Here is a 16,392-nt window from a genome sequence, read left to right as displayed (position 1 = left end):
TCAAATATATTTTAATATGCTTTTATCATAAGTATTTAAAAAAAAAAAAGATTTTCAAAAATAAAAATTAAGGAAAACTATTTACACAAAATAACAAAATTTAATAATTATAGACTTGTATCAGTTTCTATCATTGATAGACACCAATTTCTATCAGCCTCTATCGATGATAAACTTTTATTAATTTATATCTGAGACATTGATAGAAATATATCCGTGCTTATTAATATTTTTTTTTGCTGTTTTTATAAATAGTTTGTCATTTTTTCTATCTGTAAATTTTTATTTATTCTATCACTAATAAAACACTTTTTTCAAATGAATCTAAATGGGCCGTTTAATTTAGTGCTTACTTGAAAGTATTTTGAAATTGTTAAGATTACTTTTATCGTGTTTAAACTCATTTAAATCACAGGATCAATTCAATATTTAAATTTATATTTTTTTATATTATTAAAATTGATTCTAAATACTAAAATTATTATTCGAGTAATTTTAAATAATAATACAAATGATTTTAATGACCCAAAATGATATTTTAATGCTGCAGTACAAAGAGGAAAAAACCTGCAACGAAATTAAAATATCATATAAGAGTCGATCGTACTTACCAGAAAAGAAGGTTTTAACCAATCAGAAAATTTAGCTTTAAAAAAAAAATACAATCAGAAAATCTAAGAAAAAGAGGAAAAAAGAAAATTGAAAAAGAAGGGCAAAAGAAGTGCGGTAACCCTACTTCCTCCGCCCACTGAGACTTGTAACGCCGTCTTTCCAAGTCGCACATCTCCTAGTTTCTACGTTTTCATTTATTCATCATCTCGATTCTCGCCGGTGAAGCTATCTGAACGAGGAAGAATTCGTTGTTAGTAGGAGGAGGAGCCTTTGATTTTCCGGCGGATTGATAGAGATGGGAGACGTTGCAGGCGCCGCCCCCGCCGGAACCAAGGCCACAAAGCTTCCGATTCCAGGAAAGAGGAACATTCTCATCACCAGCGCTCTTCCATACGTCAATAACGTTCCTCACCTCGGCAACATCATTGGCTGTAATGTTCTTTCTCACTTGTGTATATATGTGTTTCCGTGCGTTTGATTGACTGAGGATTCTACTGTTTCTTCTCATTTCTTGTGTGCGTGTGTTTCAATTGATTGCTGTTCGCTTACTGAGAATTGAATAATGGAGATTTGAGGAATTATGCGGCCTTCTCAGTTTAATGCGCCTCATTTTGTGATGCAGATTGTTGTTATGATTATTAGAAGGCGGAATGAAATGTTTTTATTTGGTTTCGATATCCTGTTATACTTCCACCATGCAGCTGGATTGATTTTTTTGTGCATGCAGGTGTGTTGAGTGCTGATGTTTTTGCTCGATACTGTCGTCTTAGAGGTTATAACGCTATTTACATATGCGGAACCGATGAGTATGGAACGGCGACGGAGACAAAAGCAATGGAAGAGAAATGCTCTCCTAAAGAGATTTGTGACAAGTAAGATTTCTTCTCTGGTTTCTGTTCGTCGTGGTTACTGTCTCCATCTGTGATTCTGGAAAATAGTTCGCTCGGCTTTCTATTGCGCGTTTTGTATATAATCTCTGCTCACGTAATGTTTCAATTTCAAATTTTCTTCTATCTTCCACGAGCATAGTTTGTAAATCAGATGAAGATCTGGATCTCATGCTTGATACTGTCTTCTGGACTCGCATACTGTCATATTCACTTCTTGGACATTTTTTTTTTTCATATTAAAATTGTGTCGAACGATTCTGATTTTCGCATGCATGTAATTTCGTGGAGCATTTTTGAAGATAATCTGTTCCTTACTTCCGTAATGGCTTAATTTGGCCGGATTTTATGTACTTGTACGCTTAATTGACCGTTCAGATTCTCTTCCTCTCTTGAATCCCAGTTCCCGCTACCTGCTTAGACGTGACCTATATCTGGGGAAGTTTTGGACCTTTATTTAACTATTTCTGCACTTTCAGGTATCACGCCATTCACAAAGAAGTTTATGATTGGTTTGGTATTAGTTTTGATGAATTTGGGCGCACATCATCTCCACAGCAGACTGAAGTTTGTCAAGCAATATTTGGCAAACTATTGGAGAACAATTGGCTTTCTGAAAACACGATGCAACAGGTACAGAGTTATTTATCACTTGAGTATTATATTCATCTCCTGGTTACTTATGGTTGCATGTGCTTGAGTTCTTCTACGTCTGTTTACTGATTTCATGCATGATTTTTATTTAGTTTTTTGTTACCTATACTTCAGCTGTACTGTGATACTTGTGAGAGATTTTTAGCCGATCGGCTCGTTGAAGGCTCATGTCCTACTCCAGGTTGTGAGTATGACTCTGCACGTGGTGATCAGTGTGAGAAGTGCGGGAAACTTCTAAATCCAACTGAATTGAAAGACCCTAGGTGCAAGGTACTCATGGATTTGCTGCTGCTGCTGATAAACTTTTTTTTTTTTTTTTGGTATTACAGAATCTTTCATTAAGTGCAGTGAACTGTAGAACTTCGTAGGAAATTACGAAAACATATTCCTCAAACGAAGAGGGGTTGGGGTGGGGGTCCAATAGACTCTCAAATTTTGTCCTTTCAAATCAAACAGCACCAATAGCCTCTTAACTCTCGACAAAAAGTAGAGATTGTTTCTTTGTAGAACAAATTGGTTTGAATGGTTGATCGGTTGCTTTTTCTTCCTTATCCTCGGGTCCCATTGGAGCTTTTCAAGAAAATAAGGTGATAAGGAAACAATTGGCTAAAAGTCTTCTTGAAACTACCTTGAATCTATCCTTGGTGTTGTGTTAAGAATTTCATGTGGCCAATTCCATGGAATACTTGATCTTTCTTTTGGCATTTTCCTTTTCACACACTGCAGCATGTGGTTTCCTTCAAATTTTAAGCAGTGAATTTTTTATTCATTTCCAACTTTTCACACACTGCAGCAAGGAGGTCCTTTGGCATCTTCTTCTCCAATCTCCTTTTATTTTATTTTATTTTTCAATTTTTATTAATAGTAATTATTTGAGAAAAATCCTTTTGAGTTTTCATATGTCTACTACTGAGTTCATCCAATTATTGTAAGGAACGATCTATTGGAAGTTTGGAAAAGCTATTGAAATATGTCTTGCACGAAGTCCCAATAGTCTAGGGGTCAAAGTCTCTTTTCCTTATTGGAGGACGAATTCACACCTTGAAGCAAATAAAGACAAGATAGTTCATAATCTATTATTGTCAGTTTGAAGCTTGGTGTATGTTTATTTAACACATTTCCATGATCAAAATTTGTGTTATATACCATCAGTGGTTACTATTGAAGCAATACTAACATTTTTCTGCTCTTGCTCACCTTTCTCTCTGTCTCTATCGTTCTCTTTCTCTCTCATTTCCAGACATGGGAAGGATTCTTGTTTCTTTCTATCAGAAAGTTGAAGTTGTAGGATTATATTATAGCCATTTTAGTTCTAGAGTGGACCTTCTCATTGGAAATCAGCTTTCACGCGAGGTCACCCAAGGAATTGTTGTGAAAGCTGTAATTCAACATTATTTGTTAACGCCTTCCTCTTAGAAAGCAAGAAAAAGAGTAGAAAAGGAACCAAAAAAGGTGGACGAAAGAAAGTATAAAGCCACGAAATATATGGAAAACAAAACTTATATTTTTATTGGATAATCAATGATACAAATGGGAGTCATTCCATTCAAAGAGATTACTAAAAACTTCTCGAAGTGGATTAGACTATGGTTGCTCAAGGGTAGAACAATTTTACACCAAGAAATCCAGCACTTCTTCTGAGGATCTTGATAAAAAGATCCTAGCATCTCTTTCATTCCACAGTTTCCAAATGACAGCTCTAGAAAACAATTGTTATATGAGTAGCTGTAATTAAATAACAAATGTAGTAATATCTAATGCACTTGATTTTGTCGGGTACTTTTTTCCAGGTTTCTTATTAATAAAACAAAAATATATCAATTTGTTTAATTTTCCCCAAGATGGCAACTTAGTGTTAATGTATGGAAAATAGGTCTGTCAAACAACCCCACGTATTCGTGACACCAACCACATGTTTCTTGAACTTCCTTTGCTGAGAGAGAAACTGGAAGAATATATCAACAAGACGTGTGTGGCTGGATCTTGGAGCCAAAATGCTATTCAAGCAACACATGCTTGGCTTAAGGAAGGGTTGAAACCCCGGTGTATTACAAGAGATCTAAAGTGGGGGGTTCCCGTTCCACTTGAAAGGTTCAAGGACAAGGTTAGTTTTCTTTTCAATCTTTTTTATTATAATAGCTAGACAAACTTCTATGATAAATATTTGTTAATTTTGATTTCAATTTTGTTAGGTCTTCTATGTCTGGTTTGATGCACCTATAGGATACGTCTCCATTACATCATGCTACACAAATGAATGGGAGAAATGGTGGAAGAATCCAGAAAATGTGGAGCTTTTTCAATTTATGGGAAAGGATAATGTGCCTTTCCACACGGTAGGCCTCACCATTCAACTTTCCTTTTTTGTCTAAAGATCTGTTTTTATTTTTCTCTCCTTTTAAATGAATTTACAAACGCCACTTTGACTGTTGTAATGAATCTCTCTCACTCATAAATTGGAACTTATATTTATTGGGTAACTTCTCTGGAATATTGATTCAGGTTATGTTTCCATCTACTCTTCTTGGAACTGGAGAAGACTGGACCTTGATGAAAACCATTAGTGTTACTGAATATTTAAACTATGAAGCAGGTAATAGTGAATGATTTAGTCGGTACACATTTTTTTTTTTACTTATTATCTGTCGGGATGAAAATTTGTATACACTGTTCAGAAACATCTTACTGCAACCATTTATTCTGGATTGCTTGTACAGGAAAATTTTCTAAAAGTAAGGGCATAGGAGTTTTTGGTAATGATGCAAAAGATACAAATATTCCTGTAGAAGTATGGAGATATTACTTATTAGCCAATAGGCCTGAGGTAAAAATTCCACTTAATTGACTCTGGTATTCTCTGCTCTGTTCATAGCTTATGTATATATTTTGAAATTTTAAATTCTGTAAAATTAGGTTTCAGATACATTATTTACGTGGGCTGATTTACAAGCAAAACTTAATGGCGAGTTACTGAACAATTTGGGCAACTTCATTCATCGAGTTTTGAGCTTCATTGCCAAACCTTTAGGTTGGTACTTTTGTTTCTTCTTATAACTTACTAGGGGCTTTGTAGTTACTTTTGCTTTCAGAACTGATTTTTTTTTTCAGGTAGAACTAGTATGTATTTATATAGCTGCAACTGCAAGGTGGAAATGAATTTTGTAAATCTGTTATAGATATTAAATAAATAATTACTAATAGGGTCAGATACAGTTGCCCAATCGAATGTTTGTGCTTCTTATTCTGAAGAACCGATCATTTCGTGTGGGCCCCATGTTTTATTTAAGATTTACGAAATATTTCCAAGCACTATATTAACTCCTATAAAAAGGCAATAAAATTTCCCAAAACTTTATGTTTTTGTGTCCTACAGTTGAACATATTTGAATTCTCTATTTACAGGGCAGGGTTATGGTTCCATTATTCCTGATGCTCCTGACGTGGTGTCTCATGAACTAACATTGGGTTTGGCTGAAAAAGTGGGTAAATACGTAGACCAATATATGGAATCAATGGAGAAGGTACTTTTAAAAAAAAAAGTTCAACTTCATATTTCGTAAACTTTTTGTTATAGGAACAGGATATTTTATGATATTAAATTATTCCGTTTCCTTTTTCATTATATCGATTATGGAAATGAAATTGTTCTGTGGAATATTTACAGGTTAAACTAAAACAAGGTCTGAAAGCTGCAATGGCTATTTCAAGTGAGGGAAATATATATTTGCAAGTAAGCATAGTCGACTCATTTGGATTTTGTTTTGTATTATGTACATTATTACTATTATCATCATTTTTAATTTTAAAATCTCTTTGCAATCTTTGCCGCTGACCATTTATCATGTTTTCCATGCAGACAGCACAGTTCTGGAATCTTTACAAAGCGGACAAACCTTCCTGCAATATTGTTATGAGAACTTCAGCTGGTCTAGTATATCTTCTAGCATGTTTATTAGAACCTTTCATTCCTTCTTTCTCATTGGAGGTAAATATTCTTACTACAGATTTTCCATATTTCTATTAGCTGTAGTGCGTTAACAGTTGATTGATTATTGTGTTCATTATAAGTCCTAATTCAAATATCTATTTTATGTTAAAGAATCTCAAACTAGATTGTTTACCTTCTGGATGGAATATTATTATTTAATTATGTACATATTACATCTTACATATTTTGACAAAGTAGTATATGATAATATATGACATTAGTTAGGTAAATAAATAACTGAAAGTCTGAATCTAGGTATTTGGCAATTAATATTTCGTTTTTATGCTTCATTTTCTCTGTAATTCCAGTATATACTTTCAGGAAATTTTGCCTTTTAACCTTTACCCATCTATTTGAAGGTGTTTAGGCAACTGGATTTACCTCCGGGACGACATATTTCACTTTGTGAAGAAAAAGGAGACATTGAGAAAGCAAAACAACCTTGGAAGATTCTACCTTCTGGTCATAAGATTGGCACACCAGAGCCACTATTCAAAGAATTGGTATGCCTCATCCGTTCTTCATTGTGTTCTTAATTTGTTTTCTTTGATATAAATTGGTGATCGATGATTGTGATTGTGGGTTGATTATGCTGAGTATGAAACGACCTTGGTGACATTTAACTCTCTTTCTCCAGAAAGACGAAGAAGTAGAACTATACAGAGACAAGTTTGCTGGAAGTCAGGCTCAACGTATTGTGAGAGCAGAAGCTGAAGCAGAAAAGATTGCTGCTCAGCTAAAAAAAACTAACGTCTCAGGTTGGTTAAATTTTCCATTTTTCTTGCACTTTATGATTGAGATAAACTTTTGGAGTTTGAATAAAAGCATTATTGGCATGCGGGTTTGACAAATCAGACTTTGGTCTTGGAACTTCCATGTAATTTTAGGTTTCTATTTCGATTCCTAAACTGTCGAAATTTACATTTTGAAAAGTAACCACTTCAGTCGTTGTCGTTGTTTTGCTGCTACTTGTCTAAAGTGGAGTTTGATTCCCAGACTTCGAATATGTTTTTATCAGTATTGCCAATGTATACATGTATTGGAGCCATATGGATTGATTAAGGCAGACATGGGATGATGGATATATTGGGTGACATAATAATAACGTGAATGAAAGTAGTCAGAATTGAAATCTTATTTTAATACACAAAATATTTAACTTATAAGATTCGCACGAATGTTTTTCTAAATGGTTCTACTCTTTGTTTCTTGATGAAGGCAGTGGAAAAAAGCAACAGGCAAAATCCACAGGCAGCAAACCGAAAGCTGCTATGGAAACAGAAATTACGATTACGAGACTGGATATCCGTGTTGGGTTAATTACAAAAGCTCAGAAGCATCCTGATGCTGATTCCCTATATGTCGAAGAAATCGATGTGGGAGAATCGCAACCTCGAACCGTTGTCAGTGGATTAGTCAAATACATACCAATTGAAGAGATGCAGGTTAAACAGTTTAGAGAAAATAAAAGCTCTCCCTTTGTCTATTCACATAGATTGTAAATGTTTGGTTTTTCAAAATTCATCATCTCAGAATTTTCTGGTGTAGAATCGGAAGGTGTGTGTTCTTTGCAACTTGAAGCCGGCATCCATGAGAGGCATTAAATCTCAAGCCATGGTTCTTGCTGCTTCCAATAGCGATCATACTAAGGTTACAAAATTTTATACCATGCTCCTCGTTTGCAACTTTTGCTTCAATTGGATAAGTACATATATATATATATATATCCAAGTTTTCATAAATATTTCAGAACTATTCTTGAAGTAGAAATTCATTAAAATTTGAAAGAAATTGGGAATTTGAAGCGGGTGTGGCAATGACCTAAATGGTGGCAGTGTATAGCCACACCATTTTGTAGATTAGATCCTAAATTTCTTCACAAAGTGTAGTTCTGAAGCATTTGTAAAAGGTCAATGACTCAATGGGTAATGTTGCAATTTTTTAAAGAATAAGAGTAATTTTCAAATAAAGGGCTAATGTTCAAAAGGCACTCTTTGTGATATAGCTTTAGTATACCTGAAGAAGTATATTATTAAATCAATTTTTAGATGAAAATCAAAACCTTTTCTTTCATCAAGGAAACTAAAACTGATTCTCTAAAGTTTTATTGACATTGACATATTTCCAATTGTGAATTTTACCAAAATAAGAGAGTAAAAAGCTCCTCAAAACATGTTATGACGATTTCTAACGGTGGTTTATCATGGGGCACTTTTTAGGTCGAATTAGTCGAGCCACCCAAAGATGCCAATGTCGGAGAAAGAATTAAATTCCCAGGATTTGAAGGTGAGCCGGACGATGTATTGAACCCGAAGAAGAAGGTATGGGAGACGCTGCAGGTAGATTTAGCTACAAACACAGACCTGGTGGCATGTTTTAAAGATATACCATTTACCACATCAGCTGGTGTTTGCAAAGTTTCTTCCATTTCTAGTGGTTCTATCAGGTAGACCAAAAATATCTCAATCAACCACTGAAGGGAGAGGAGAGCAGGATTTCGTTTTCCAGGTCTCGAGTTTACTTTTTTTTCCCCCTCCATCTTTTTCTTTATTTGCAATGTCATTATGCTTTATTTATGGGATGATTGGCGAATCAATTGTCCCAAGTTATAGAAAGTTGTATTCGATTTTATATTATGTTTGAAAAAAATAATTACTGAAAATATTAAGGATTGCAAAATTTCCCTCACCAACCCTCACCACGGAATGCATCCTCTAAGCCTTTCCCTTGAATGTTTTTTTTAAAAATGTTTGCATTCATTAATCATAAAAAATAATTAACTCAACTGTATGATCAATTATTACTTTGATATTTGAAAAGATTTTTTTAAAATGTTCATTTTGATCCTTGTACTTTTGGTTCATTTTGATCCTCTAATTTTGAAGAAATGATTATTTTGACATCTTAAAAGTATTCAAAATGATGAGACAAAAATGATCATTTTTTTAAAGTACAAGAATTTTGAAAGTTTAAGATCAAAAGTATTAAGAATAAAATAGAAGCCAACATAGTTTTTAAACCCTCTCTTTAGTGGTATTTTTTTAAAAAATAAGATTCAGTTTATTATTCTTCAATACTAAAACAATAGTAACAAATAAAGGTATTTCAGTTAACTAACCACCGGATTGTCCTAAACTGGATGGTAATTATTATTATTAAATTTCGAAGGGGACAAATTAATCTACGGTCAAGATTATTGGATTCTCGTTTTGAGTTACATTTTTACCCTAGTAACTAATGCTCCTTTTTGTGTATCTTTAAATTAATCTTAATGGTGGCAAAAAATTAATGAAAATCAGTAATATTAGAGAAATTTAACAAATTACGTTGATTACATTTTGGCTACTTTTTTCCTTTGCCAAAGCATTTAATTTCCTGTATAACCTGATTTTTTAACTCAGATTCTATTAGTCATTGTGACCTCGAGTAATCATTTCTTTGCATTTGTTTGTTAGACCCACTAACTATATATATATATACTTTGTATGTTTAATTAGGAAATAGGAAAGTTCAATTTTCAAAAACAAAAAATCAAATGGTTATCAAATGAAATTTTAGATTCCTATTGTCCAGGTCGAGGATTAGTAAAAAATGGAGGAAAGAAAAAAATCTTCAGAGTATGGTTAAATTACGGAGACTAGAAATGAAATCTAATGAAAACATAATTGTGATTACAGAAAAGGATTTAAGGAAGCAAAAGAGATTTTGGGTCCAGACTTTGCAGGAGGGGCAATACTTGCAGCGACATATTGATCGGATATTCCAACTATTCATTCCCATCCGAACTCAACAATCCCAATCCACGTTGTAATGAATTGTTCATTGAGCCCACTAAATGCAATTATCATAGCGTCCATATATATATATAGAAAGGAAAAAGAAAAAGAAAACCAATCAAGGCCTATCCACTGGACTTACATCTTAAAGAGGAACAAACCATATAGACAAAAACTTTGATCAATTCATAATAGGGTGATTTATCCAAGCCTCTCGAGGATTTCCTGTTTGGGCGGGCTTCAAGATGGAGACGACCGGTTAAAGGTCTTGAAAGTTTGACAAATCTTTGAGGGCCTGAGAAGCATCAAAAACATATTTTCAGAATGCTTGCCTCATTTGGTGGTTGAATTGGATTTTCTTTGGAGTTCACCAAAAACCTTAAAAATGATGGTTTGGATTTATCTGAGACTTCAAAAATGATGGTTTGAATTTATCTGAGACTTCAAAAATGATGGTTTGGATTTATCTGAGACTTCAAATGTTGTTGAGGATATTCCTCGTCCCTCAAGTGAACGGTCTGCATTTTTGTTTTTATAATTGGGTATGCAATAAAGTTGCTCATGCCTTGCGTCGGCATAAGTCTAGCTACCCACAACATTTTTTTGAAGTCTCCTCCCCATGTGAGGGGCCAAGAGAGCTTTTTTGAGTTGGTAGTTATCCGGACAAGGTTCCCTATACTTTATTTAGACCTTACCTGTTTTTAGTTCTCTAGCATTTTAATATATTTATCCTTCAGGAAAGAAAATGCTATGATGTTCTAGATCTATGTAGCTCTTTTGGGTATTGGATTTAAAATGCTAAACCCAAGTATAGCTTGGGATCTAATTTGAGACTCAAGATTCGAATTTCGCTCAACTCAAAAGATGAAAAAAAATGGCACTTCTGTATAAAAAGCCCGAGGGGTGAAGTTCAAAAGTTGGAGATCATAATTAATAGGGGACAAAAAGACCGTTAAAAACAAATCTTGATTTGAAGAGGCTAGAAATTGAGGAAGGAATAATTTTTTATGAGAAAACTGTGTCAAGTTTTAAGGTTACCGACTATATAGCTTTTCTTCACCCACGAAAGTTGTACGAATAAGTAGAACATAAAATATAGAAGGAACAAATTTTGTTAATTGAGGTACAAGGATATATGTAACAAGCAGCAATAGAATCATCTCGAAGAAAAACTTGGGGAGAAGGGAGTTTACCTAGATTATAAGAGAGAGATATCAAATGAATTGCTTTAGAAACTCTGTTGCTACAAGCCTTCCCCGAGTGTTCACAGACATTTTAAGTTCACTAATCTCTTTATCAATATCCTGCACAGATGGGAAAAACAAAGGATTATTCAACAAGCTCTCGATTCAATAAATTTCTCTCTTCGATCATTAGAACAATAATAATAATAAAAAAAAGGTAAGCAAAGGAGCCAAAAGGGCATTAGAAATGTGAACTCTTAATATTAATTCATGCAGAAGTAGAACAGCTTGAACTATTGAAAGTTAATTGACCGATGAATTTTTACGTAAAAGAACTATTCAATTTTAAGAACTCCAAGATAAAGTTCAAGAAATTTTTTGAAATAGTTTATGTTGGTGAACGGGCTTGAATAGAGAAAAGCATACAGAAAATTCAGTTTTTTCGATGGTTAAATTAGAAGAGAAGGTTGGGTAGTAAGAAGAGAGGAAATCAAGGAGATATTTTAGCAGAACAGAATGAAATCAAGTAAATAACTGCAAATTGATTAGGCGGTGTTAAAATCTTGCCTCCATAAACTGTACAATAAAATCAATGAGTTTTTGCTTCTGCATGTCCTCACAATGATAGTTCGTTATGAGAAAGCTAATGTCATATCCCTGTAGAATGAAGCCAAAAAGAAATAAAAGATCAACTCTGAAGGATACTACATATGTTTTGCAAACAAGAATAGCAAATCTGGAATATTATCTAGAATACAAGTAAAGAATACAAATGATTAGGGAGGAAGTAGTGATATTGGAAAAGAAAATATAGTTTCTGTATAGAAAAACGATTGACCATGATGGATTAATATTAGAGGCTTATTGCTTATAATAATTAATTTTGGTTTTATGGAAAGGAAGAGAGAAGAAGAAAGGAGATAATTAATCCAGAATCTATAAAGCTTCAAGACAAGCCATGCATGGTTATAAAGGTTTAATACCACAATATATATTTGGACACAGCATTTTTAAATACAAAATTATTTAATCACCAATTCTTGATTAAAGTTTCATTTTTTTGCACTCGAACAACCTAATGCTTGCTGAGAAAAATATCTCCAGAAAAAAGGTAAGATGTACGAAATCAATTAATCAGATTATTTTTAAGTCATCCCAAAACCAAGGCAACTGAAGTTAAGCAGACACAAATAGTAGTCGCTAAATGGTATCACGATATTATAGCCTATAGGTTCAGATTATTTTTAAGTCATCCTAAAATGAAGATGAATAAGACAAATGAACCTAGAACTCGTCTTTCAGCTTTCTCTCAATAGGAGTAAGCCAGTTTTAATATCATCCCCTCGAAGAGAAATAAAACATGACTTTGTGGGAACTTGAGAAGTCAGAAGACACAATCATCCTAGTAGTACAGCTCCAAGTTTTTTCAAGTGATTAGTCATAAATAATTTCCAATAGTTGAAAGTTTAACCTTTTTTTTTTTTTTTAAAAAAAAGAAAAGTTCAGTCACTTCGCTCTAATATATCTTCTTAAACTAAAGCACAAAGTTTAGACACTGTCAGTACCTGTACAGGTTTTCTTCTCAGCACCTGGAAAGCTTCTGCCCTCATTGACAGAAATCGAAGGAACTTTTTAGTTAGGATGTTCTCCAGTTCATCTGTCTGCTTAACCTGTGGACAAGAAAAGGTTCACATAAAGTAATTGTGAACAAGTTGATTGTAATCTGTGATAATAATCGTACACCGGTTAGTGGACCGAAGGAATTAGGGGGATTTATGGCAGTACATATGCCTCAAATGCATCATATTAAAATAAAGAGAATAAAATCACCTTGAGACTGATACGGAGAGAGTTTATAGATGTCTCAATCAAACACTTCTCCGACTCATTTCTACATATTAAGATCTGCAAGAGCAATATATTGAAGTGAAATCATAGGTGTCCTTAAATAAAGATATAAAAGTCATTCACCAACTGCACCCTACTCCCAAGGATGTTCTTTTGCATGAACATGATTTTCCAATTGAAGAAAACAAAAGGGGGGATGACAAATGTATAACTAGAATAATATGCATTGGCTGACATATTGCAGTAGACAAAATGTGTTCCAATGGGGAACATTAACAATTCCCCACAATGAGGCATAGCGAGGTTCTAATCTGAAAATCGAAGATGAAGATAAGTGCTTGATGTTCACTAAGCCACAGGGGCATTAACGAGCACAAAATGATAAACCAGATAAGTCAAAGGGCAGAATGCTCAATATTTAAATTAATGGCATGAACTTACAGGATTGAGAAGAAGTTCTGAGCTGGTCCTGGAAAGGGTAAAGAACAAGAAAATAAGAGCAAACATAAATCAGCAAAATTTTCATAGTTGCATCACATAAAGATTCAATTATTATGGTGTAAGCGAAAAACTAGAAGTACTTGGAGATTGGTGCATTAGCGTTCCTGAGCAGGTATACACGAGTCATCAAGACAGATAGCTATTAACCAACTATCAACACAAGTTCAACCAACCAGAACATGCTGAGACATGGCAAAAATAAGCCAACCAACGAGAAAATGCTATTTAAGTAAGACAAGTGACAACAAAGCTATGCAGTAACCAAATATGACCTATATAATAGAATGATAATCACAATGTTATAAAACGGAAATATTGATAAGCAAGAATGGCTATCAGACATCCTCAAAACTAAAAACTTTTATAAAGTGATCCCAAAAATGTTCGCAATGAAGCTTATGAATGAATTCATAAACTAGGCAATTCAGGTCTTCAGTGGCCCACAAACACAAAACAAGGACATATCTATAATAAATAGAGTAAGAGGTTTTAATTGAAGATGTAACCATACTTTAGTTCAACCTCCGGCTTGTTGTGTCTTTCAACTTCTTGACAAGGGAAATTCTGTGATCATATGGGAAAAGAAAAGTTTGATAAATCAAACATCATAGGGATGTGAATGTGAATCAGAAAAGGAGAGGTTTATATTAAAAAGGAAGCAAATATCCAAAGTGAAACAAAAGATTTTAAGAAGTAGCAGGGAGGAACACCGTACCCAAATACCAAATATTACTGGTCATGTACAGCTGCACAATTCATTCACTCCCAACTCATTGTACTACCGACAGATACTTAGTATTCACTACTCTTAACACACATATACTGGTGACTTGGAAGGATATTCCAGATGTCTATGAAGTTTCTCTAGATGAAACAGGTAAAAGCGGGGAAAAGCAAACAACATCGAACTTCAATTTATCCTTCAATAAGAAGTACAAATTTAGAGACGTAACATTACAAAAAGCCCGCACTCTCTAGATTTATGATCACATATCAAAAAGTTTAGTCAATATTTTCTCACCAAGCGCATTTTTGGACGGAACAGAACCTGCATGCGTACAGAAGCATTTTCACTCGCACTTACAATGAAATTACGTTCACTTGCAACAAACAATTACAAGCAAAGCGTACAGTTCAACATCGCATTCTTCAAGTTCTCAAGGCAAATAATTCGTAGGATGAAAAGTTTACAAAAACTAATAAGTTCGATGCCATAAATAATACATTAAACTGCAAAAAATCACCACTCAGACGAAAATGAATCGAAATAACAGCAACAAGACAACAATAGAAATACCTGAAGGCACATCGCAGCCTCGAGAGTGTTCCGTATGCACGTCAAATACAAGCGTAAAGTAGTTGCCTGACTTTGCACATACAAAGGAAAATTAGGCAGAAAAAGAAGAAAGAAACAAAACAAAAATAAAAGATAAATCACAATCTACAATTTAGTATTTAAACTAATCACGTAATAAAAGCCAAAAAAAGGAAAAAAAAAAAAAACGCGAAGTCAGGTGTAAATCAAAGCGAAGGTTGCTTCCTCCGCAAGACATTTTCGAATCGAGAAGCGTCCATGTACATCAACATCAACAATTTCACTAAGAAAATGAGTTAAATCGGACATTTCTAATATGAATGAACTTCGTTCGCAACGATCTTATTATTATTCAAGCAGCAGATTAACACAACTCAAATAGACAAAGATCAACGATGACAAGAATTGTTTGTTACCAACCATTTCTGAATTCAAGAGAGTAGTTTTCAGAGATCAAAATTGGCACGGCGAAGTGAGAACTTGGTCAAAGAAAACTGGCTGGATCGTGCATGAACAGCACACCGTGGCAAATGATGACACTAATCTGGAACGGCGAAGAGACGCCGGCGACCGGCGCACACGAACGGCGGAACGGACGGCTGACTTGCACCTCAAGGTCTGAGACGCGAACTCCGACGGCGGCGGCGTGACCTGAACGGGTGCGGCGTGAAGGTCCAGAGGAGACACAGAAGTCGGCAGCGAAGATCGGAGGGAGCGGCGCACGGAAGGGCTGTGCGCGAACGAAAAGAAATTCTGAGGGGGTCCGGCCGCAGGCGTGAGAAGAGAGACTAATTTTTTTTTTTTTTTAACCCTAATTCTATATATTTAAGATTTAGTCAAACCATTATTTGACTAGTCAACACCATATATATATATATATATTTATTTATTTTTCTTTTCCTTTTCCCATTTAACCTCTCAATCTTCCAAAAAATAATCCATAAACTTTGATCTCTGGTAATGCAATCTACACTAATTCCTTTTCAACTAGTCGTCGAACCGAAGCAACTTCCTATTGTGGAAGAATCTGCCACTTCCGATTTTAAGGGCTTACCGATTGTTTGATCATCTGGCTGACGAGAGAAAATGTCCATCAGTGTTTCTACAGTCTGAAGAAATCACGTCTCAAACCGTAGCTTAGCCTACAGATCCGTCAGCCCCTTCGTATGCAGCTGTCGCCACTCTAAGAGCCTTCTTATCCGAAGGTGTCACTACTGGCACTTCCAATAGCGCAAGTAACCATAAATCCTCAGTATGAAGCTTGGGTAGCCGTAGACTAACTTCTTTTAGGTTGACTCTCATTATAAGAAATAACAGATACGATATCTAACCAAAAAAAAAAAAAGCTACGATATACCTTTTATAGTCTTTTTCGAAGGTCACCCATGTTATTAAAAGTTTAAAACTTTTTATAGCGTTTTTGTATGACTATAATGAATGCTATATTAGAGTTAGAAGATATAGTATATATACATTACTATAAAAACATTTCATAGCCTTGGTTATTAAGGCTATTGTTAATTAATAATAGCTTGTTCATAATGCTATGTTTTCCATATAATAACCTTTTTTTAGTGTTATCTTTACCATATTTATTAATGCTATCTTTCACATATAATGACCCTTT

The 16,392-nt window shown here is 34.4% G+C and overlaps 2 protein-coding genes across 3 annotated transcripts; one reads left to right on the top strand and one right to left on the bottom strand.

Moving 5' to 3' along the window:
- Positions 1–616: 616 nt before the first annotated feature.
- Positions 617–8,829, top strand: LOC120092985 (methionine-tRNA ligase, putative / methionyl-tRNA synthetase, putative / MetRS). Its single transcript, XM_039051267.2, has 17 exons — positions 617–1,043; positions 1,340–1,484; positions 1,979–2,132; positions 2,268–2,423; positions 4,027–4,257; positions 4,346–4,489; positions 4,656–4,746; positions 4,871–4,977; positions 5,067–5,181; positions 5,556–5,674; positions 5,818–5,883; positions 6,010–6,138; positions 6,501–6,644; positions 6,779–6,899; positions 7,360–7,586; positions 7,690–7,791; positions 8,361–8,829. The coding sequence occupies exons 1-17, from the start codon at positions 908–910 to the stop codon at positions 8,589–8,591; spliced, it is 2,418 nt and encodes an 805-aa protein (XP_038907195.2). The 5' UTR covers positions 617–907; the 3' UTR covers positions 8,592–8,829.
- Positions 8,830–9,890: 1,061 nt separating this feature from the next.
- ARPC4 (binding protein) lies at positions 9,891–15,991 on the bottom strand. Of its 2 annotated transcripts, none has more exons than XM_039051268.2 (9): positions 15,186–15,991; positions 14,748–14,813; positions 13,962–14,014; positions 13,391–13,418; positions 12,932–13,006; positions 12,667–12,771; positions 11,669–11,758; positions 11,111–11,221; positions 9,891–10,212 (listed from the first exon to the last, which is right to left on the bottom strand). In XM_039051268.2, the coding sequence occupies exons 1-8, from the start codon at positions 15,186–15,188 to the stop codon at positions 11,132–11,134; spliced, it is 510 nt and encodes a 169-aa protein (XP_038907196.1). In that variant the 5' UTR covers positions 15,189–15,991; the 3' UTR covers positions 9,891–10,212; positions 11,111–11,131. The 2 variants fall into 2 exon arrangements, with proteins under 2 accessions (XP_038907196.1, XP_038907197.1); XM_039051269.2 differs by having other exon boundaries at positions 14,748–14,817; positions 15,186–15,555.
- Positions 15,992–16,392: the final 401 nt, after the last annotated feature.

This window comes from Benincasa hispida, chromosome 12, assembly GCF_027475165.1.
Source record: "Benincasa hispida cultivar pf3 chromosome 12, pf3_genome.v1.1, whole genome shotgun sequence".
Lineage (NCBI taxonomy): Eukaryota > Viridiplantae > Streptophyta > Magnoliopsida > Cucurbitales > Cucurbitaceae > Benincasa > Benincasa hispida.
This window is presented reverse-complemented; position numbering and strand designations above follow the sequence as displayed.